Genomic DNA, 23,415 nt, shown 5'->3' with positions numbered 1-23,415 from the left:
CAAATCTTAAAACAATATGTAGTATAACTTTGTCCAATGATTGAATGATCAATGATCATAAACTGAAAAAGCCCCAAACATTTGTTTATGATAAGTAAATAATAGTATGGCACCTTATGGCTACAGATTTTTGTCCATTGAAATATATTTTGCAGAAATGTAGAGTTTCGATGCCATATAACGGTCACGATTCCCAAGCATTAAAGAAATCATAGCTAAGTCCTTCGGCAACAACAATTTTAGAAGCATCAATCTGCTTACCGCCGCCATATTAACATAAATCGCATCACACACTCGCATAAATTGACTTTGATATATTGCATTCATGCATACACTTCCTTGTACTTACGATTTTGGATGTAAATTTCTGCTGATAAAACTCAAAACAATGTTGGCTTTCTTTTGAACATCAATGACTGAAATGTCGCTCGCGAGATCGTCTTTGCCAAGCATTTACAATTCATCCATAAATTTTTCACTCTCTTGAAAAAATTCTCAGTTTGGAAAGCAGCATTCATGTCAACATATGAATTTGTAAAAGATTTCCATAAATTCCATCTGATTGTTGTTTAGTTTCTATCATGCTTATAAAAATTACTATGAAACGATCAAACATTCAATTCAGACATTGAGCTTGACTATGTTAGTTCAGTTGGCTATCAGTCGAAATCGGTCAAACCAATCACAGTAAGACAAAAATTCAAATGAACCAATTGTAAGATAGCAATTGGACTCCTTATAGGTCCGGCCACCCTTATTATCGGTCGAGATTATTCCAGACTGTCCACTGATCTGGCCATTGACCAATAAAATAGCGTTTCTGGCGTTCATGACTCCTTTATAAGTCGAACCAGTCAAGCCACCCGCTTATCAGTCGGTTATTCCAGGTCAATTAAATTCAACTGATCTGGTTACCAAGGAGATATTCATTGCATTAGTCATTGGTTTTCAATAATAAATAAAGCTGGATTTTATCACGAAGTAAATGCGATAATAAAGTAAGAATAATTAATGAATTTTTAATTAATATGAATAGGTAATTTTTGAATTTAAAACATCAGTCGCGCGACGGTTTGACATACTCTAGATCCGCCCTGAATTGTCATATATGTAAATATGTAAAATAAGCCTTATTCATTAAGTATGTTGTCTCTAAAATTGTAATCTTTGATGTAGTTTTACTTAAGCACACAAAATAGTTTGTATTGTTGTAAAAGTTCATAATATATATAGCTGATGAGGCTGAAAACATTTACACTGACTAAAAAAACATAATGAAAGCTTATAGGCATCTAATATAAACTATTTTGCTTTACAATTTCGGCCGTACAAGCATTAATTCCTCATATTTAGAATATTCCACACAAACAACTGAATCTTAAGATCTTATAAAGATTCAAATTAGTTAAAAAAAAAGGGAAAATCTAGAAATTACCATACTTGTATGTTGTTTTGAAATGATACCATGTTTTTTGCTTTAATTGTTGCAAAAATTTCTAGTACCTTTGCTATCAGCAAACTTTTAATCAACGAGATTGATGATAACTTTCTAATTTCTGAAATGTTCTCAATTTAGTGAAATAATTTATTTCAAAAGACTTTTAATATGGTTTTGTGTCAAATAAATTGACCAACTTAGATAATTTTATGTGTGTTTTGTCAAAGAAAACGTGCCTATTCACACAAACTCTAATGCTACGCTAGCTATATTGTTTTTTTTATTCACTGAAAAAGAAATTGTTGAAAAGGTTAAGTATTTTACAACATGTTCTCATTGGTCTCTTTCAACTCACATATATACATTGTGAATACATTGAATACACAACAGATGCATTGAATATACATTGTCGTTGATACATTCCTTTGGTCATCTGCGCAGTTTCAACTAATAACTTTTGCCATTTTGTCCCAGAAGAGTTGCAAGTTGCGTTCTTTCATTTGAGAACAGAGAAGAAATGGACAACTACAAAGATGGTATAATGTTAGATTTAAAATTTAAAACCTTTCATAAATAAAAGAAGCTCTCCCCGGCAATGGATTATTCAGACGTTTGTGATAAATTCAATTTTCTTTTCCAGTTGTCATTTCCATAGCAACTGTGCTTCAATGCTCTGGGGTCACACGCTGTCAATCCATTAATCTGGAATATTTGACAGACAAGTGCTTTGTCTTTTGGAAGTGCTGTACAAGAAGATTTAAGCAAATGCAGATAACAAAACACTTTTAATCCTTGCATGTTTCCTGTTCTAATCTAGTAGTGGAGATGTTAAAAATTTTAATGTCTTAAACAGGATTATACCTTTTACAAATTTAATAATAGAATTAAGAAAAGGAAGACGTCTGAAGCGCTCTTACAAAAATTTAATTGCTTTGAATAACACAACACGGAAACTAGCAAAATAACTCAAAGTTGTTAAAATAACTTAAGCAATATATACATTGCACCTAGAACCAAAATAAGTAATGACACTCGTCATTATTTTCTAGAAATTAATAAAGTTTTTCATTATAATAATATTATTTTCAATCTTTTCTCCTGTGGAATGTTGGAAAAGTGTTGATCACATGTTCTTTTAAAGATTCGAGAGAGAAATGTAAAGACAGAAAGATAAAAGTAAATTATTAATGAATAGAACCTAAAATGGCTTCGCATTCAGAAAAAAGCAAATTAAAATAAATTTGTGTCCTTTTCCATTTTTGATAACAATGCTTGTCTCCGATAAAATGACCACTGTTGAAATATCTTGTATGAAATATAAAAGGTTAACCATAATGTCATTAAAAAAAGATAAACATAAAGTTTGACGTAATGGTAGAAAAAAAGGTAGATATGAGTGTGATAGAGACAAGTTAGAATATTTACAATTAGAAAAATGGTGTTAAAATGTTTAATTGTTTGTTAAGATCGGTTTTTGTTTGCAAATGTGTAAGGCTTCAATAAGTTTTAGAGAAATTGAGTGTTGGTGGTGTCTAGGATAGTGAAACATGAGCGAGTGTATTTGGAGTGTTTTAAATTTGACGTATCGTGGCGATTTCAATGTCTAAGTCTATGTTACGTCAACAAGTGCATAAAGTATTGTCAGTCACTAGCAAATAAAACAGATCTTTCTCACTACCACTATAAGGTTTATCTGAGCCTATGTACCAGTGGTGTTATTATAGTAATAACATGGTTGCCTAGGGATCTTATGTTATCACAGTGAGCCTCATCAATAAAGCAATACGCCTATATTGCTTTCAATTTATGTCGTTGAGTGGTAACAGAAATCGTCTTAACCTCGCGTCAGAAAGTTTCTTGTCGTTAACTAGGGAAAACCAGTGATGAACCAGCAATAACTTCGACAATAATGAAAAGAAAAAATGTATTTTCGAAGCAAATTCGTACACAGGTTCACTGAACTAATTCAAAAACGGAAATCACATTTAAATATCTAGATGAATTTCTTTATTCCATCACTGATCGTGAAAAATGTGGGCTTTAAACATCATCGATGCTTATAAATATTCAAAAAAGTGAACTCAAAATTGTATAGAATTATTGTCAAATGGAAAAGTGTCATGCATTGTTTATTCCCTCCGCAACCATGTTATTACTTAGTAAACTTATGTTTTAAGGGATATTTAAATGTTCCCTTAAGCCTCGAGATGTTTGCGGGACATTTAATCACTAATATGCTTGAAAGATATAATAATAACATGCTGCATTGGGATATTTTGTTATCACAGTGACGTTTACTGAGGTATTTACCTCAATTATAGAGATAGGGATAATTACTTCTAAATGTCCCTCATCAATATATTCATTAGGGACGCTTAGACTAAATTCATAGTGCCTCACACTTTGTGTCCGGTATTGAAATGTCAAAAAAGCGATTAGCTTGTTATTGATTACCAATGGTGGCGAAATGGCTTCTAAACCAGAAAGTTACAAGAACATTTTGCCATTGCGAAAATAAAGTTGAACTCAAACAAAAAATCTAGCATAAATAACAATTGTGCAAACGTGAAACTCAACAGCAGAATCTTTACGGAGATATACACACATGAAATTGTTTGTAGAGATCAAGATGTTCATACGTAAGTAATATATTCGCATTAGTGATTCTTAATTTATCAGAGCTTTGTTATCATGTGATTGTACTTTGGAAAACTTTCCATCAGTGAAAGAAAATACCATTACATGTGGGTGATATTAGTTTGGAATATTGACCGCCAACAACTCATCCGTAGATCACCTTTAGGTTAAAACTACTCTTACATAATTATTCATACAAGGGCCATCTACTTCTTTCAAGCCTCTATTGCTCATAAGTTAAAACTTTCTACACAACCAAGAGACTCTATCTACACTAACAAAAGAATACCTTGGAATGGCTTGCCGTTCATTATTACCAAACAATTCAAAATTTTTTTGGAGAAATTTCGTATAGTTAACAAGCTTTCATTAAAATGAATGAAAAATTTAATTCGTTTGTCGAATAAAGAAACTGTATCTCCTTCCTTCTAATTTTCCTTTAGTAAATTGTTTGTAGTTAATTGTAGATAGGAAAATTTGTTGCCAGCAATTGGGCCGTGTCAATGGGTAATCACAAAGGTAGACTTGAATGTAAACATAAAGATAGACATAAAGGTAGACATAAAGGTAGACAAAAAGGTAGACAAAAAGGTAGACAAAAAGGTAGACATAAAGGTAGACAAAAAGGTAGACATAAAGATAGACACAAAGATAGACACAAATTTAGACATAAAGGTAGACATAAAGATGGACATTAAGGTAAACACGAAGGTAGACATTAAAGTAGACACAAAAGTAGACATTAAGGTAGACATAAAGATAGACATAAAGGTGGACATAAAGGTAGACCCAAAGGTGAACAAAAAGTTAGACATAAAGATGGACATTAAGGTAGACACAAAAGTAGACAGAGATAGACATAAAGGTATGCAAAAAGGTACAAAAAAAGCTAGACATAAGTATAGACACAAAAGTAGTTAAAAGATAGACATAATTGTAGACATGAAGGTAGAAACAAAGGAAACACTTGCAGAAAGAAGTTTAGATGAAAAACCTTTTCCAGGGAGATTTGGTGTTGAAGAACAAGTAACGAATGACTGGAAATGATTCGTAACGAAGATTGCACACAACTTATGAAATTTCGAAGCAGAATTACAACATGAAATATCCTTTAACAGTGGACAAATTGTACCTAATATCTTATTATTTAATGGCTATGATATTTAGATATAAGCATCACATTGAATGCAAGTGTAACCCAAAAGACAAGACATTGTGGAACGCCTTCACGAGTAAATACAATCCTTCCTTATGACAGCTTATTTCTATTCACAGTATTCAAAGATGAATTTGGCTTGGTCGTCAAATATACTGTCATGATGAAAATGTATAAACTTATGGTTGATATGTTCCAGTGGCGGATACAGGCCAATCGTTTACCTCCCTCAAAGTAGCATTACTATGAGTGCTCGTTTTAGCGCCGCAGCGCTGTAACTTTTTTTGATCGTAAGAGCAGCGCGGTAACAGGGGGCGGCGCTTAAAAGAAGCAGTGGCAAAACAAGGATTTCGGATTAAAGAAGCACTTAATACAATCAATAATTCTGACTGTTTTGCTCAATATCAGAGCTCATCAGCATGCCTAGGCATGCTTCTAAAAAGCAGCCAGACATGGACAGTCAACTTGACTGCCATTTAGTTAAATGGTTGTGAAACTTTGCCTTAATAATGCTATTATTTTAAGTTTCTTGTTTTCATGTTTGATGTTTGATTGTTGTTAATAATGACTATACGAACTTTAATCTTGTGTTATCCATAGCAAATCTGTCGATAACTTCTTACGTTTCGGGCACAATTTCTTGATGAACTCTCATCATGGCCAAACCGTTTAGACGCTCTGAAACCATCGTACTTCGCTTATAATTTTTCAGTTCGCGCAAAACTGAGAAAGAGCGTTCGCATTTGCAAGATGTGATAGTAAGGGTTCCAAGAATACGAAGAATAATTTTGATGTTTTCAAAGCCTTCAAATTTTAAAGCTTTTAAAGTTGCTGAAACTGAGTCTGGAATGGTTCCTTCGTAATCAACCCAATAAGTTTTCCAAAGCAAAATCTCTGAGTCCAAAGCCAATGGATTAGGTAGGTCATCGTGATAAAAATTGGAAACAACTTTGAATTTTTCTTTCCAATTCATGCCATTGTTAAGAAGAGAAATCATTTTATATGGTACAATGCTAAGCCCATTGTACACATTAACGCTATCAGTATTGAAACGAGCTTTCAACGCAGAGTTTAGGTGGTCAACAAGTGGAATAGAAAAAATTCTTTTATAGTACTCAGATGTAGTTTTATAGGGGACATTAGCTCGTGTTGTCTGTCTTCCCACTGTCCTTGGCTTTGCTTCATCAATATCTAATTCTCGAGCCAGTGCGAGACTCTTCATACCATGTATCGTGATACTTATCAATGGAATTCCTAACATTAACAACAAAAGTTTTCAACGATGTAATAAGATGTAAACCATCCATAATGTCAATACTCTTCCCTTGAAGAAGCTGAGTAACACCAATTGTAGAATCAAACACATTTCTACAAATAACCAGGGCAACAACAAAATCAAACTTTTCCAAAGATCAAGAAGTTCAGAGGCATCAGAAGAAACATTGAGACTGTGATCTTTATCTACATTTTTCTTCATTTCTCTCAACGTTTTAAAAACAGGAATAAGAAGCTGCTGGAAAGTATCTAAGCCGTCGATTCTCTCAACCCACCTAGTTCGACACACATCTATTAATTTCTTTTTCCTACCGGCTGATAAAGAACCATGAAGGTCAATATTCTTTTCTAAAGGTATTTGTCGTGTAGGGGAAATATTAAAAAAATCAGAAACTTTTTTAACTCTATTGAGCATCGATTTTACATCCATTATATTAATAGACTCACAAATCGCTAAATTTAATCTGTGGCTGTAGCAATGGGTAAAAAGAGCCTTATCATTCAAACGATGCATATGACCAGCAACAGCACCTGCCCCATCATATCTCTGTCCTCTACAATCAGCAATAGAAAGACCAAGGTTGCCTAAAGCATCAAGAACAACCTTAGCAAGCTGCTCACCTTTTAAGCCCCATTTACAAGGAAGAAATCCAACAAACTCCTCCCTAATATCCATATTTTGGTCGATAAAACGCAAAACAAGAGACATCTGTTCAGTATTTGAGATGTCTCGAGCCTCATCAGCAATTACAGAGTAGAACCTGCTTGCTTTTAAGTCAGAAATGATTTTATCTGTTATTACTTCACCACAGCATTTAATAAGCTTGTTCTGGGAAGTTTTAGAAATATACGTCTGATTCCTACCACATGAATTCAGATGGTCCTCTAACACCTTGTCCCCAGCACGCACTCTAAAATTAAGAAGTTCAACAAAATTCCCAACACCACCTGCAGAAAAATTACCAGTTTCAGGATGATAGTGCCCATCATCACGATGACCTCTAAAGGCTAAGCCCAAACGACCACATGTTAAGACCGTATCGGTAATTGAACTTAATTTAGCCCGGTTACCTTCAACTTCTTTCTTAACCTTAGAATCAATAATAACATTAATGCCTTTTGTTTTACCAGACATGTTAGATTTGAAGGCAGAATAAACTGGAAAAGTAGAAGCATGCAAACCATTCAAACCATGAAAACTCATTTTGCCATCACTCTCTTTGCCATCATGACGTTTTAGCATTTTGGATGCATCTGTCCAACGACGAAGTGGCTGAGAGAATAGGTTGGAAATTTTTGAGGCCTTATCTTTAAAATTATCACCAAAAGGACACATGGCAAAAAACCCCATCCAAGGATGGAGAATAACATAACCATTCATACCTTTCTAACCAATCATAACGAAAAGATCTTCCATTCGTTTTTGGGAATTCAAAATTTTCATCTGGTCTATAAACATTTACTATGAGATTGTAAATTTCCCCATCGCTCATGCCTTTTCTTTTTTCTCTGAAAGTTGCAACATCAAAATTAAGGGGAATATGACAGTCAACAAGAGAAGAAGCCTCACTAAATGACACTATTTTATCAGAAGGGGGTTTTTTGTAGCAAGTTGAATCAAGAGAAGAAGACTTGTCAATACATAAGGTGCTAAGGCTAGACTTATCAGTTTTAAAATTACTGTTAGAAGGTTTATCAATGCAAGACAGCTGGAAGAATCGGTTAATATCTTGGTGTTCTTGTAGAGAAGAGTTGTCAGGATGCTTGCGCTTTTTGTTACACACTTTATGTTTTTCATTTTTTGTTGAGCAAAGAAGAGGAACATAATGGTTTGGCAAAAAGCTCTCGCCAGACTTAAACTTGCCTTCATAGCAGAATAATATGTGAACAGCAACATCCTTCACAATTGCTTCATTTGCCAAGCGAGGGTTTACATGTCTATTAAAAAGTAATTTTGGTCTTATGTCCCCACAATCTGGATAATAAGTAAATATTTCATTACCAATAACTGATGATAAGCCCAGAATACACAAGAAAGGTGACCAGGTACCATCATAACAATTTAAAATAGCTTCTTGCTTAATTAAATCCTCATTCTTTAAGCCGGAATCTAAACATGAGGCCGATACTGATAATGGCAAAAGATTAACAAGACTAAGGTCATGGTGCTCAGTCACTGCCAAAGAAAATGCAGGATGTTTATTGTAAAAATCACAATGAAGGTATAGCTCAAGGAAGTCAGTATTCTTAAAATACTTACTAAGCTGTTGTCTCCTACAAGCAGCAAAGATACTGAGCTGTAAAGACAATTCCCTGATGCTTGAGATCTACAAGGTTCAAAATAATCCCTCTTTAGTTTAAATTTCTTTTGTGTTGTACTAAACAGCGTAACTTTAAATATTAAACATCCAATAATGTTATATTACGTATTTAAAAACAGCTAAGCACATGTAACATTGCCATATAAAGTTATTCATTCAGATTCTTAATTTCCTTACATAAATAGTATACCAGTATTTCAGTTAAATTTATAAGTTATTATTCGCTTATTTAATTATTCGAATAAAATGCAAACTTCAATTGGTAAACGAAGGATTTCTGCACTGGCAAGTAATGCAAAATATAAGAATTACAAAACATCAGATATTGACAAGCTTATTAAAAATTCAGATAAAGCATCGTAATCGGACAGAAGTAGAATAAAAGCTAAATTGAACAGCCATATCAACACATCGTCCAGACTGGAAAGTATGCAAACTGCGCAAGCTAGATCAATTTTTTTTAGAAATTTTGCGCGGCGTATTTTCGACTTTGCGCTGCGAAGCCATAAAATATTTGCGAGATGCCAGTTTTATTTTTTCCGTATCACACTCCATTTTTGATAGTTTGCAATTGCAAATAATTATGAAACATAACATAAAAGATGATACATGTGTATAGCTGTAGCTTACCTTAAGTTGGAGCTTGCAACTCTCCTTTTACAACGTGAGGATGTGTCATGTGTAATCACAAAAAAATGCCACTTTACCTTAGGTATTATGTAACGAGTCGAACGACCAACGTACCACGTATGTTTATCATTCATCTGTTTCATCGTTTCATCACAGCGTATGATACGATAAAAGGTAGGCACCAAATAAATTTGATTTACTGACGTCGTCAAATACGTCGTCAAAAAAAAACAAATCAATCAGGAACCATCTTTTGTATAATCAGCAGCCAGATTGTGGAGTAGAAGGTTTTTCAGTTAATAATTGTTTATAATCAGCAGGCAGATGGTGGACAAAAAGGTTTTCAGTTAATAATTGTTTATAATCAGCAGCCAGATTGTGGAGTAGAAGGTTTTCAGTTAATAATTGTTTATTATCAGCAGGCAGATGGTGGACAAAAAGGTTTTCAGTTAATAATTGTTTATAATCAGCAGCCAGATTGTGGAGTAGAAGGTTTTTCAGTTAATAACTGTTTATAATCAGCAGGCAGATGGTGGACAAAAAAGGTTTTTCAGTTACTAATTGCTTATAATCAGCAGCCAGATGGTAGAGTAGAAGGTTTTCAGTTAATAATTGTTTATAATCAGCAGGCAGATGGTGGACAAAAAAGGTTTTCAGTTAATAATTGTTTATAATCAGCAGCCAGATTGTGGAGTAGAAGGTTTTTCAGTTAATAATTGTTTATAATCAGCAGGCAGATGGTGGACAAAAAGGTTTTCAGTTAATAATTGTTTATAATCAGCAGCCAGATTGTGGAGTAGAAGGTTTTCAGTTAATAATTGTTTATAATCAGCAGCCAGATGGTGGACAAAAAAGGTTTTCAGTTAATAATTGTTTATAATCAGCAGCCAGATTGTGGAGTAGAAGGTTTTTCAGTTAATAACTGTTTATAATCAGCAGGCAGATGGTAAGCAAGGGAGCTTTTTCAATTGATAAACAATTACGATCTGCTGCCAGATTTGGATTGAAAACTTTTTGATTATAACTGCACGAAGCATACTGGTTGACGCTTGACTAAGGTTACAAGAGGAAAGGTAGCTTAGGGCGTGATGTTATGATGCGTTGCAAAACCTTGGACATCTCTCCTTCGTGTTTTTGCCATGCTCGTCGGTCTCTAAAAACAGGAATCATATGTCTGGACAAACCACGTTCCTTGTCCCCATTGATGTAAAGTTTTGCCATTTCGTTCAGTGCTGCGTCGCATTGAAGTACAGATGGTAAACTCCAATCAACTTTAGCACGATTCATTAGCACTTTTATGCTTTGCCCACCATCCATTTCTTGCTTATCCACCACCCGGTAAAAAGATTCGGCAACAGCCTCAGTTCCGCATTTCGCATAAAATATGTCAAAGACGAGACAAAACTCTTGGCCGACAGCTGAATAAAATGAGGAATCGTTATATAAAGATTCAATAACGGCCTCTTCTTTAAAAAGAACGTCAATCATTTTACCATTGTTGAGCGTCACTTCGAAGACCTCAGAAAGGGTGAACTGCCTTGGTGTACCTTCTTGGAACCTAGTCACAAAGACTCCTTCCTCGAAAACCACATCCTGCAAGGAAAAATTCCTTCGTCATCGAGAGAGATCTTCTTGAAAAATTAGGAAGTGAGTGTGTAGCATATCACCCCAAACAACGGCAATGAGTGTTTTCTTTAGACGCCAAAACACTGTGGATGATAGCTCGCTACAAAGCTCAAAATTCTTTTCAGAAACATGTGGCATCTGTGAGGAAAAGTTTACACATCGTCTAAACTCATTAGCTCCAAGTTCAGAAAACTCCCTGTTGTTTACTGGACTTTTTTCTTCCGAACGAAAACCGCATAAACCACGAAAAGTCGTCCAAAGTCAAAACACTTTGATAGCATTCTGTTGAGGTCGGAAAAGCTATTGGTGTAGCGAACATCAATCTGACTAATGACATCCGCAGCCAGCTTCTCTAGATCATGAACACTGTCCTGCATTTCTCTTGCTACCCAATCCACTGGCACTTTACCGTCGCCTTCTCTAACGACAAACCAACCAGTTTCCAACTCACTTTGCCCAAAGTGGTAATCTCGAATTTCATGAACTCGCTGGCTTAATCTTGGGCAAACAAAGTCATCAGGATCAATTTTAGATACTTTGATGTAACGTTGCATCTGTCGTTTTACCAAAGGAACTTGAGAGAACAACTTCCAACCAGGATACCACTCAGCCTGCGCTTGCAGCATCAGGACGACCAAGGGCCACAACAAATCGAGTACACCAAGCAAATCATGGACAAAGTCTTGACCACATAACTTGTAACCCATTTCTTCTCTATTGTCGTGGTCCTTGAAAGTCTCGATGTACACTTCCAAACTATCTGCAAGATTCTTTAAAGATAGATAGCTGGAGCTCAAAAACCGCTGATGTGCAAATGCGTTGGTTACTCGAAACGGAAGATTCAAGTCCTTAGCAGTATGACGCGCTACGCTGTGCATTTTACCACGACTAAAAGTTGATGATAAAGTGCAATCCTTCTCAGCAAACGATCAACGAAAGGCGAGTCCTTGAGCTGACTAAATACTTTATCTAACCAATGGGCAGGGTCCCATTGGACAGGCCACCAGAATCTTTCTTTGCAGGACAGATCATCATGCAAAGTTCAAATACAGGCTCGTTCATGCCTGCAATGAACGGCTCGTTGACGTATTGTCCATCCATCACTCGCCCTTGCACTTGCAGTAGCCGATTATCCTTAATACCAACATGCACGTCAAGATCTTTAAAAATGGATGCAGCTAGAGCATCACCTGTACCACCAGTTGCATCAGAGTTACTGTAAACCTCCCTTGCGTCAAGGACAATGCCTCGGCGACTACCATTTACAACTGGACAAACGATAGTAACCTGATTAGTGATGCGATGATTGGTAGATTTATCAGCTGTAACATAAAAATGTGGGGCATTCCTGTGTTTGGAAGAGGGTAGAAAGAAAATTGGCTGCTCTCATGTCGATGTAAGCACATGCTGCTTTGATCATGTCTGGAAACAATTTTCGAGAATGACAAAAATCACCAACATCCGCACCAGCAGCTTGAAGCTCAGCAATTCGTGCTTCATAATGAACTGCAGCTGACTTTGTTTTCACAACACCAAGAGCTGCACGGAGTTGATTCTTTGCAACAAGTACTTCCCTTGACCTCCCTTGCTTTACCATCTTCATGTGGTCATCAGCGTTTTTGTGGGTCAAAGAAAGAAGATGTCGATGACACGCTTGCTTTTGGCTGTACCATTTTTCACACTTGCCTGCAATTAGCTGTTCATACAAGGCATCTGACATATGTAAACCAGATGCCAAAGATCCGTCTGCTTTGCCAGTAGGTCGATTAAAAGATGACGAAAAGGAAACACGGGAAGAGTTTAAAAATTCGACACACGTTCGACACTGCAGCACCCAGCTGTTCTCTTCTTTTAGTATTTCAAAATCTTCCACTTCATCCACAAGCTCAATCAAATTGGAAGATCGAAGTGCGGTACTCGATGTGGGATTGTATGTAGTTGTTGAACTTGTTGATTGGGCTGATTTAGGGTTACCACTCAACTTTTGTGCCACCTTAGTAGCAATTTTTTCCGCAAGTTCGTCCACATCAAATGGCAGGTCGCCTTGCTCACTTGATAAAATTGAAGGAAGAAAACTTCCAAGCGAGCTTTGATAGCTAAGACGGCTGGTGTTTGAAATAGAGGCAGCCTTACTCGTCTTACTTACTGCATTAACTCTCACAATCTCTTCGCTGTAACAATGAAAGTGTTAAAAGCCAACATTAAAATTTTCTTGCAAACTGTGTGAAAAGTATATGTACTAAGAAATTCAACAGAAGACGTTGAAATACTTAATGATTTCATCGTTAATATTAAACGACTTAAGAAATTTGTAATGTAGAAATTACTTATCCGAACAAGTGAATTATTGGAAGCCTTGAACTAAAAGTCAACACTTTCAACCACTATGGCATAAATTTCACAAAATATCGTGACAAAATGTCGTAAAATCTGATACTATAATGCAAGAAAAATGCCGTATTTCACTAACAAACCTCTCATCTTTTCATCGGTTTCCTCCCAACTTTCAGATTCACTGACACCAGAAACGATTTTGCACGAAAGTTCGTCAGTTGCATGTCCAGCCGTATCCTTACCAAGCTCTCTGAAACAATTTAATATTCATAATTTTAAAAAGCTATCACTGTATATGTAAAAGAAATGTATTATATAACATGTATGCAGTTTGTGATATTCAGTTATTTTATGGTTCACGCAGGGAATGAGCAATTTAGCTACCTTTCATCGACTTCCATAATTTCTATCCGTTCTCCCATTCCGTCGCCACCACACTTTTGTTGCACTTGGCTTGTACTGAAAATACAATTAACATAGAAAACATACACAATGTAAGTGCAGTTCTCAATTTGGGAATTGGGAACTTGATTTTCATTTACCTAGCCGATTTAAGCATTTTGTACGCCTGTAGCGCAGATTTAGCAAGAGGGGAATCTTCTCTAATAGCGTCATTTGCTAACGTCTTTTCGCCCTTGTCGCTGTGAGTTTTTAAATGGTTTGCTACAGAGGACTTGTTCCCTCTAGCAAGCCAAAATTTGCGTTTGCCTTGCCTAAAACAAAGTAAGCAAAAGCCCATTGGATTTTCTCGTGTCCACTCTTTGCTCGCTTTGCTTCTGGTCCTGTTTTCTGCTGCTTGCTATGTCTTTTAAACATGTTGGCAAACTGAAACTCTATAACACACAATTTTTATGGTTACAAATGTGTCGATAGCCAATCTTGGTTGTTTACTATTGTTTTTATAAACCCCACTGACAATGTCATGCCACTTTCCTTTGTGACGCAAACACGATCACTCTTACACACGACTAACATTCTAACACTAGATAATTGTTCTGTTACCTTCCTTAGACAGTGTTTGCTGCTTATTTTTAGCCACTGCTGCTGTCTCAGTTTTTGCACAGCCACTACACAAGACCTGGGCACCAAAACCTTCATCATCACCTGCTGATGTTGAGCAAGGCGGAATTGCGTGGCACGTTTTTTTGCAAACTTTGCAAAAATGGCTTCCACATTCCTTCTTGCATGAAACGCAAACTAGTAATTAGGCAACAACAATGAAAACATAAGTTAAGATAATGTAATGAACGTTTTTTTGGTATCAAAGGCAAGCAGCACTAGTTTTTAGCAACACACAAATGTTGGTTTGGTACTCTTAGTGAGAAGTGAATATTGTCGAGGAATCACCGAATCAGCTCCTGCAATCAACCAATGGCTGATATATATTGTGTATATTGTTGTTAGGAAAATTTTCGGCTATTGTAACGCGTGAATTTACCTGATTTAACTGCTTGAATCTCAGCCATCTAGTAAAAATAAATAAACAATTAGATAAAAAAAGTTTGTCAAAAAATCTCGCTTTATCACCAAACAACAGCGAGCTAAGCCCTGTTAGTTCGTTAGCAAACCGGTTTTAATTATAAATTGCTTCATTTATCAATATGTTTTATGTAAGGATTGTGAATTTTATTTGCCTTAAATGTATTAAAACATGCTTTGTAGTTTGTAATACAAGAAATCCTTTCGTACCACTACTTTTAGGTTACACAAAAAACATAACTGTTAAATAATAACTTGTTTCCCCGGGCGTTTAGTGTTAGAAGCGTTAATGCTTTCAGAATTTTTATCATTTGTAATTTTGTATCAGTACTTTTGATTTTACTAAACCATTACGTGTACTCACCTTACAAATTTGAACTTCCCAAGTTGGTTTAATTAAATATCACGTATCACCGTAGAATACACCGAAGAATCGATATGGTTTGCCTTGAAGTCACTTAAAAAGAGAAAGCTCGAAAAACGAAAGCAAAGAATGTGTAGTTAATCTGCTCAGATATCATATTTCTAGTCATCAAACGCTTATTGGCTTACCAACCAATTAACGGAACATGCCTGTCAAAACAGCTTGTAAGATTGACATTCAACATTCAACAACTTTTTTCAACGGAAACAACAGCGCTGCAGCGCACATGTGCTGATATTGCGCAATATTTCTCGCGCTGCGCGGCAAATTTCACAAATGCGCGGCGAACAAGAAATTTTTTAAAATCTGCGCGTCAGGACGCGCATTTCTCCCGAAATTGCGCAAGCTAGATCTAGGTTGCGCAAGACATACTTTCCAGTCTGGCACATCGTTACCTGATTGCAGTGTAGATCTTTCCCTGCGATTTCATACTGCTTGGAATATATGTCTCAGCGACAATATGCCGGTACAGTGAATTGCCCAGTTTTGATCGAAGCAAGTAAGATGAACATCTTGGCTTTGAATTCAACTGCCCGCGTAGCTCGTTGTACAGAAGCAACAGAGCTTCTTTGTTGTTGCTGTTCATTGCCTCTTGGGCTTCTAGAAAACAATCTCTATCCATTTTCAGAAGAAATTGCGTGCGGTAAATGTTAACGATACTAGTATCTCGAAAGTCGAAAGTCGAAAATAGTGAGGTACGCTTGCTGTACTTGAGGGAGTTGATAAAATGCACCAATAAAATGCACTGTTAGAATAAACATGGCACATCGTAACCAATCATAGACATTAATCCTAACAAAGTTCAAGGTCAAAAACAGCTAGTGCCTCAAAATATTCTCCTTATGCCTCAAAATTTTCCTTGGTACCTCAAAATTTCCTCAAGCCCCCAGAAACCATGGTAACTGCAAGTTTTAGCCAATCAAAATGCTCATTCAAGCTTGGGTACCTCAGTAGCCGCTGACAAGTACCTCAAAAAAATCGCTTTGCTTCAAAAAGTAAACTATAAAAACTGGAATCAGATTTGAGTATTTTGCGATCAGATACTGAACGCTGATCGCAAATAGTAACTTAACTCAGTTAAGTGGACTAAAACCTATGATCTCAATTATTACGTAATTCTTTGAAAATTTTATGTACCTCGCGTGAGGGTCTTGAGGTACCCTAGATCAGCCACTGATATGTTCTATGTGTGATAAACAATGTTATTGAAATGGAGGGTATATAAAATATGAAATACAATCATAAGGAACACACCACAAAATGTGAACAAAGTTCAAAGAAGCTTTTAGCTAGTTTGTTGGTTTAAAGAATGAATCATGAACATGAAGCCAGAAATAAGTTATCCTTATATTTAACAACAAGAAGTGGAATTGGACTAATTAAAATGACATAAAAGAGGCAGCTGAAAGAAATTTTCATTGTATGATTGTATGAAAGCGTGCTGATAATGAAAGATTTGTACAGACAAACTTGTCTTTATGTCTTTCGATAAAACTTATCATGGGCTAGTGAATTTATGTGTAATGCTGATGTATATATGACCAATCGAATATTAATGTATACTATTTATACTATGCTTGCAATCTTTATATGTCTTAATTTTACGATTATTTTTTTGCTTTTTTGTATTACCCTTTACCTCAAAATTCTGAAATACTCTTGGTTCGACACCTTTGATGGTCATTTTTTTGCATTAATTACTGCAAAGTAAGAATGGTACATTAAATTAAACAACCATTCCCAACTAACTCTCTGGTCTCGTCAGAAGAAACTACCTTTCGAGGCTGCAAAGTGGAGGTTGAAACCCTGGCTGGAATAAGATGTTGTTAGGCTATACATAGGATGACCTGAGAAATGGGAAAGTAGTGCTGGTTAACAGTAGAAAAACGACAATTCTATTAATGTACTTTTCGAGAATGAAATGCGATACTTAGTATAATTTCAGAAAAAACTCGCTCTCCGATGAGGAAGAAGAAGGAGGAGAGCGAAGAAAAAAAGATGAGAATCCATGCAAAACACCACTCTTAAAAAAATTAAGTCTTTTGACCAAATTTTTTATGACTCACTGTGAACAGGGAACTATTTTTCTTAAATTTTGAAAAGTCAGGAAACTTAGGAGCAAACAGAATGCCCTAATATTCCCCTTCTTACCTCCAGGCCCTCATTCCTCAATTCGACTTTCTGTCGTCCACATCCGCCTCGTACACCTAAGTGTATCAGCAGAGGGACGAACCAAGTATCTTGTGCACAGGAGGTCAGTGATGGTCAGTCAAGCCAAGTGCTCAACATCGAAAGCTATCTGTTTTTTGTTGTATTTACCTATTTTTTTATTAGTTTGAGGAGAAAGAAAACGAGTCACTCTTGAACCCGAGGCGGTGCAATACATACAACATAAAATTCAGTATTCTACATATTTTTACTCGAAAAATGAGAAATAAAAGGACAAGATTAGAACCCGAGATGTGTTATCACCACATGGCAATGCCTGACATTATGTATACTTTATTCATCTTTGTCTTTGCTGTTGGTAAAACATAAAGTGTCTAACAAAGTTAACTTTTGATAGCGACGCAAAGCAAAGCTCTTTCTCCATATTTGCAACGAGGGTGACAAAGGAAAAGTGAAAGGTACTATTTATTAAGAGCCTGTGGTATGATTTGGAAGACAATAAATGCTGTTCTGTCGCATACAGTTGTCATGTTGTCGTCGGGTTTTCATGTCACTCGCCTGCGTGGCGGAGTGTTACAGTTAGCCGTGCTGTGATCTCACCATTCGGGCTTAAATCTTGTCTTTTTATTTCTCAATTTTCGAGTTAAAACATGTTGAATATTTAACTGTACAATTAGGATTGCACGTTCTTGGGTTCAAGACCGACTCGTTTGTTTTCCTTCAAACTAAAAAAAGAAGTACTAGGCGGATGTGGACGACAGAAAGTCGAACTGAGGAACGAGTGCCTGGAGGTAAGAAGGCTTTTCAAAATTTAATAAATTAACTCTCTATGATCGTAGTGAGTCATAAAAAATTTTGAACAATTTGAGTTTTAATAGTGGTTTTTTGCATGGATTACTATAATTTTTCTTCGCTCTCCTCCTTCTTCCTCATCGGAGAGTGAGTTAATTCTGAAATTATACAAGTGTCACGTTCCATTTTCGAATAACACAGCAAGAGAAATTCTACTTTCGTACTATTAACCTGCACTATTTTCCCGTTTCTTACGTCATCCTACAGCCTAACAACACCTTACTCAGACGGGGTTCGAACCTCAACTTTGCAACCTCGAAAGGTTAGAAGAAAATAAAAAAAAGTATAATACTGCAGAAAATGGATAAAGTTTAACGAATTCAAGTAATTTGAGATACCAAAATCTAGCCGTATTCATGCAATAGTGTACTCCGTGCATAATGTTGAAAATTGTAAAAACAGTTCAATTCTGATTTTAAGCATTTTTGCTTTTAGAAAGTTAAGAATTGGTCTAATAAAATTCATCATTAAACATATATAATAAGTTCATGTTACCATCGTGAAACTTTGATATACTCAACCAATAAATTTTTAAAACGTGTTGGAGATGATCATGTACATTGATAACATTTTTAAAAATAATCTGTTTTCTTTCAAATGCATCATAGGGCTGTTTACATGATTCCGGCTAACCGAGCTATAGTGAGGCGTGAAATGATTTCGAAATATTGAAAGGAGTGAAAACTTCAAGAGTAAAAGTTAAAACTGTTTATTAAGCGCCACAAGTTATTTTCTGTTGTAATTCTCAAATTAGGTCAAATTGCTTGTTGTAATTTTAAATGATTTGTGTAGTTATCAAACAAGAATATTGTGAAATTGCCAGAGAAGATTTATCTGATGATGAGTATTGAATCGTTTCCATTTGCAAAAATCATTTAGCGCTTGACTGAATCAAGGCTACCCGGCTCATGTAATCAGCCCCATGGGTAAAGACATTATTCAATATATGACAGAAATCTATGTAGCAATTGGACGTTTAATAACAATCCTACGTATTTAGAATGAAATACGTAGCGAAAAAACATGCAATTTGCTTTAATTTTTTGATAAACATAAATTTTCAATAGACGCAATCATCGCGTGTGCTTTAGAAATGCATGGGAATCTTTAGTCCTGACATAAATGGAATGTTTGATGCAAGCAAAAAAATTAAGAGGAAATAATCGTAAGGATTTGGTGTCCAGAATAAGAATAAAAAAGAACAGTTATTGGTAAATGGTTGCCGATATAGTGAATACACTATAAAGTGCTGTTTTCATGCCGATGTAGTGTTGTAAATGGTTTTCAGGGTCGTCACTCAACTATTCTTATAGAAGTAATGTGTTTTCATGCATTTAAATGAAATAGTTATAAACCTGAGAAGGACTGTTTTTGTTGTTGTTGACTGACGTTTCGACAACCTTAGCGGTAGTCACCTTCAGAGTCAAATGAGGAGTAAACGTAAGAACCAGATAACAAATACGGCTAACCTGACGTTTACTCCTCATTTGACTCTGAAGATGACTACCGCTAAGGTTGTCGAAACGTCAGTCAACAATAACAAAAACAGTGCTTTTCAGGACTATACCAACCTGGACGATCTACATCTACAAACATGTAACGATACTCCCAGAATCAAACAATTTACTTTATAGTTATAAACCAACGGTCAAGACTGACAATTTTGAAAAGCAATGTAGACATGTGTTGCTTGCGGGACAATTTTTAAGAAAATACTTGTAAGGAATAAGACTTACAATTTACATCATTCATATACCAACATATATATAAACTGTAATTGTAGCAGTTAAATACATTTGTTGTGCATTTTGGCATTGCTGGAAATACTTTTGTGATCGCTTCAATATTGAAAGAAGATTCTGTTAAAGAACTTGCTTCGCCTCAATAGTTACACATCTATGATTCACGGGACTGGGTTCTAAATCCTTGGTGAACACATTCTATAACTGGCAAATCTACAAATGTTTTCGAATGCATTTTAAACTTGAGAGCACGCTTATTGTGTAAACTCTAATGCATAGTCGTAAGCGAAGGAGGGCAGTGTGGCAGCTGCCATCCTAAAGACAGTTTGAATATTAAAAATTGGGCAAATTTTAAACGTTAGGTGGGGGAAATAAGGCCGATCCTACATTGCTAAAATTATTCACAGCCGCTTTAGAAATGATAGTTCCAGTACGCCTATGCTGTGATGGCTGTATATTAGTTCTTTTTGTTTGATTCAATTCCAATTTGATTTGAATTCAAATTGGCCTAAGCAGCCACGTTAATAAGTTTCTCCAAAATGCATCTCGTTACACAGCACAAAATCAACACAAAGCCTTTTTCAAACAAATCGTTATGTTCAATATTATCTCAACCAACAACGAGGATACGGTTCATCGCCTGTGTTTAAAGGAGCACCTTGGCAAAGAGGATATGGGCAAGTGGGTTATGGTCTTGGTGGCTTATTTCGCAGTTTAGCTAGAGCTGTAATACCTCTGGCAAAAAGCGGTGCAAAAGCTCTGGGTAAAATTGCTCTTAACACAGGAGCAAACGTTTTAGGCGATGTTATCTCCGGGAAAAGTGTGAAAGAGTCTGCAAAATCGAGAGTAAATCAGGCTGCTAAAGATGCGGGGAAAATGGCTGTAAACAGAATGCAGCAGTTTGCTCAAACAGGAAGAGGAAAGTCTTCAAAGAAACGGTCAAGAAAACCAGCTAAAAAGAGAAAGGCGACGACCTCCATTGCCATTCACAGTTCAGGCAAGAGACGTAAAGCAGCTAAAGAAGCGGAGGACATTTTCGGCTAAATATGGATTTCGTTCATCCAAAATCTGCAGAATGTACAAAAACCGAACTTGATTTATTTTCTGTCCCACCAACACAAGTCAGTTTAGAAAAGGGGCATTGGATTGATCATCAACCTGTGTCCAGCGTATCTGAAAATGGACCAATTACATTTTTAGCGCCCGGCACTGAAGATTATGTTGACATGTCTAAGACAATATTGGTAGCTAGAGCGAAAGTAACAAAAGCCGATGGTGGGGATATCGATGATGACACTAAAGTTGGACCTGTAAACAATTTCTTGCACAGTTTGTTCAAGCAAGTTGACGTGTTTCTAAAAGGAAAGTTAGTTACACAAGCAACAGGAACATATCCATATCGTGCATATCTCGGCACACTTTTAAATTATGGTCCGTCAGCCAAACAATCACATTGGTACATTGTTTGATATCTTTCCTGAGGGTCTCATCATTAATTAACTGCATCACTTCCCTCTGTATGATACCCTCCCACACCGCAGCTTATCTTCACAACATGATTCTTCTTTTTAATTTCCCTTCAATATTGACTCATGTTCAAACCGATACTTTATTCACATTGTCAGGCATCTTTCCTAGGGTCATTTACTGTATCATGTCGGTATGTTAAAGGCTCTTTTCATTTCCCTTTAATATTGACTTTTGTTCATGCCGCTCCTTTATTCACATTGTCAGGCATCTTTCGTTGGTCCTTATCATTTACTGCATCATTCCCCTCAGCAGGATTCTGCACCGATCTTACCCACGCTTCATTATTCAAGGTCATACTATTCAATGGTAATTTTTAACTTACACGTGCGAGATGGCAGCGAAGGTCACATCTCAAACGCATGCGCTGTGTACTTCAACCACTTGAAATTTACACGTGCAAGATGGCAGCGAAGGTCACATCTCAAGCGCATGCGCAGTGTACTTCAACCACTTGAAATACTAAAAGTGTTTTGTATGTGTTAAGACGATAAAAACTCTGCAAAAAATCAAGACACGCAAATCAGAAAATTTTGCAGAATGGCATCGATGCAGCAGACAGAATACCCTGAAATTAGTAAGTGCGAGCTCTTTCTGTTTATTTCAAATTAGAGAATGTTTTTATCTTCAACAGAATCTATCTCCTCGTTTTCAGAAAAATGTGATCGCTGTGATGATTTTTTCATCAAGGCTAAATGTGGACATACTGTCCATTTGTCCCCGTTAGTGCAGTCACGGGGAAAATTCAAGTGTAGAATTTGCGGGTTTGTATGCCTTTAAAGATATTTTAATCTCAGGTTGCGTTTCATGTCATTGATTTTTAGTCTTCATTCATGTAGTGTATCGGACGCAAGTGTTGATGCCGCTGTCCGTCAATTTGTAATGTAAGTTTGTAATTCATGGGTGCGTTTATATATAAACTGTCATACGGAAGCAGCAATTTTATATGGTGGTTCTTATTTCATTCATTCAGAAAACTGTGTACAGAGGGCATCATGATTGACGTTCAGATTTAATGCAACAAAGATTTAATGTAACAACATGAATAAAGATTTACAAATGTTGAATGACTCGTTTTTTAAGTTTGTTCATTTTATCTGAAAGAAATATTTTAAGCCAGTCGTTACAAGTATATTTTAGTATCTCAAGTCCGTTAACGGGTGGGTCGACATCTTCAATGCTTTTCATAAAATCTTTGATCACAATCTCATCGGGCACATTTTTCGAGGCATCATCAAAATGCAACAACATACGCTCGTCATGCTCCATCATGAGACAGCCATGCTCACGCTGAGAGAGGTGGTCAATCATGCATCCATTGCAGTTCTTATTTACTTCAGCGTTTATCATTGCAGCAATTTCTCCTGCATAGCAGTCTAAAAGTTTATTTTCTAACAAACTTTGACGTACAGTTATTTCATTCTTTTCTGACTCCAAAAGCAATTTGTTCATTCTTAATGCCAGATCAATGTCTACATTCAATTCCATTTGTTTCAAGAGATAAAATGTAAACCTTTCGATAAAGTATAAGCTATAAAATGCAATTACCTCGTTTTCTACCGTTTTTACCTTCGATTGAGAAAAGGAAACGGATCTAATGTTACTTTGTCAATAGCATGCAACTTCCAGCTTTGTCGTATTTCCGATTTTCACGCCATCCAATGCCATGCCATGTTTATTAAACCCTATTTCCGGTTGACATGCGCGCGCACCGATCAACTTCAGGGGACTGGAAACTAACTGGCATGGGTAAGAGCTCTGTGACAAAAGTGTGACAAAGCTGCATCTTATCTACTCTGGTCACC

General features: G+C 36.1%; 3 protein-coding genes and 1 long non-coding RNA gene across 6 annotated transcripts; 1 reads left to right on the top strand and 3 right to left on the bottom strand.

Moving 5' to 3' along the window:
- Positions 1-5,850: 5,850 nt before the first annotated feature.
- On the bottom strand, positions 5,851-7,887 carry LOC124446250 (52 kDa repressor of the inhibitor of the protein kinase-like). The gene is made up of 2 exons (XM_046997089.1): positions 6,633-7,887; positions 5,851-6,485 (listed from the first exon to the last, which is right to left on the bottom strand). Exons 1-2 carry the CDS (start codon positions 7,885-7,887, stop codon positions 5,851-5,853), a joined length of 1,890 nt encoding a protein of 629 aa, XP_046853045.1.
- A 17-nt stretch (positions 7,888-7,904) lies between these two features.
- On the bottom strand, positions 7,905-16,050 carry LOC124446544. 3 transcript variants are annotated; one of them, XM_046997389.1, is made up of 3 exons: positions 15,716-16,050; positions 8,767-8,833; positions 7,905-8,444 (listed from the first exon to the last, which is right to left on the bottom strand). In XM_046997389.1, the coding sequence occupies exons 1-3, from the start codon at positions 15,940-15,942 to the stop codon at positions 8,418-8,420; spliced, it is 321 nt and encodes a 106-aa protein (XP_046853345.1). In that variant the 5' UTR covers positions 15,943-16,050; the 3' UTR covers positions 7,905-8,417. The 3 variants fall into 3 exon arrangements, with proteins under 3 accessions (XP_046853345.1, XP_046853359.1, XP_046853351.1); XM_046997403.1 differs by lacking the exon at positions 7,905-8,444 and adding an exon at positions 8,454-8,682; XM_046997395.1 differs by lacking the exon at positions 7,905-8,444 and adding an exon at positions 8,454-8,616.
- On the bottom strand, positions 13,580-14,032 carry LOC124446567. The gene is made up of 3 exons (XR_006948474.1): positions 13,960-14,032; positions 13,802-13,876; positions 13,580-13,667 (listed from the first exon to the last, which is right to left on the bottom strand). It is a non-coding gene; the product is annotated as an uncharacterized LOC124446567 (long non-coding RNA).
- Positions 16,051-21,129: 5,079 nt separating the features above from the next.
- LOC124446241 (uncharacterized protein F54H12.2-like) lies at positions 21,130-21,552 on the top strand. Its single transcript, XM_046997077.1, has one exon. The coding sequence runs from the start codon at positions 21,130-21,132 to the stop codon at positions 21,550-21,552; it is 423 nt and encodes a 140-aa protein (XP_046853033.1).
- The last annotated feature ends 1,863 nt before the right edge of the window (positions 21,553-23,415 follow it).

The sequence above is a fragment of the Xenia sp. Carnegie-2017 genome, unplaced genomic scaffold (genome assembly GCF_021976095.1).
Source record: "Xenia sp. Carnegie-2017 unplaced genomic scaffold, XeniaSp_v1 HiC_scaffold_12, whole genome shotgun sequence".
Classification (NCBI taxonomy): domain Eukaryota; kingdom Metazoa; phylum Cnidaria; class Anthozoa; order Malacalcyonacea; family Xeniidae; genus Xenia; species Xenia sp. Carnegie-2017.
This window is presented reverse-complemented; position numbering and strand designations above follow the sequence as displayed.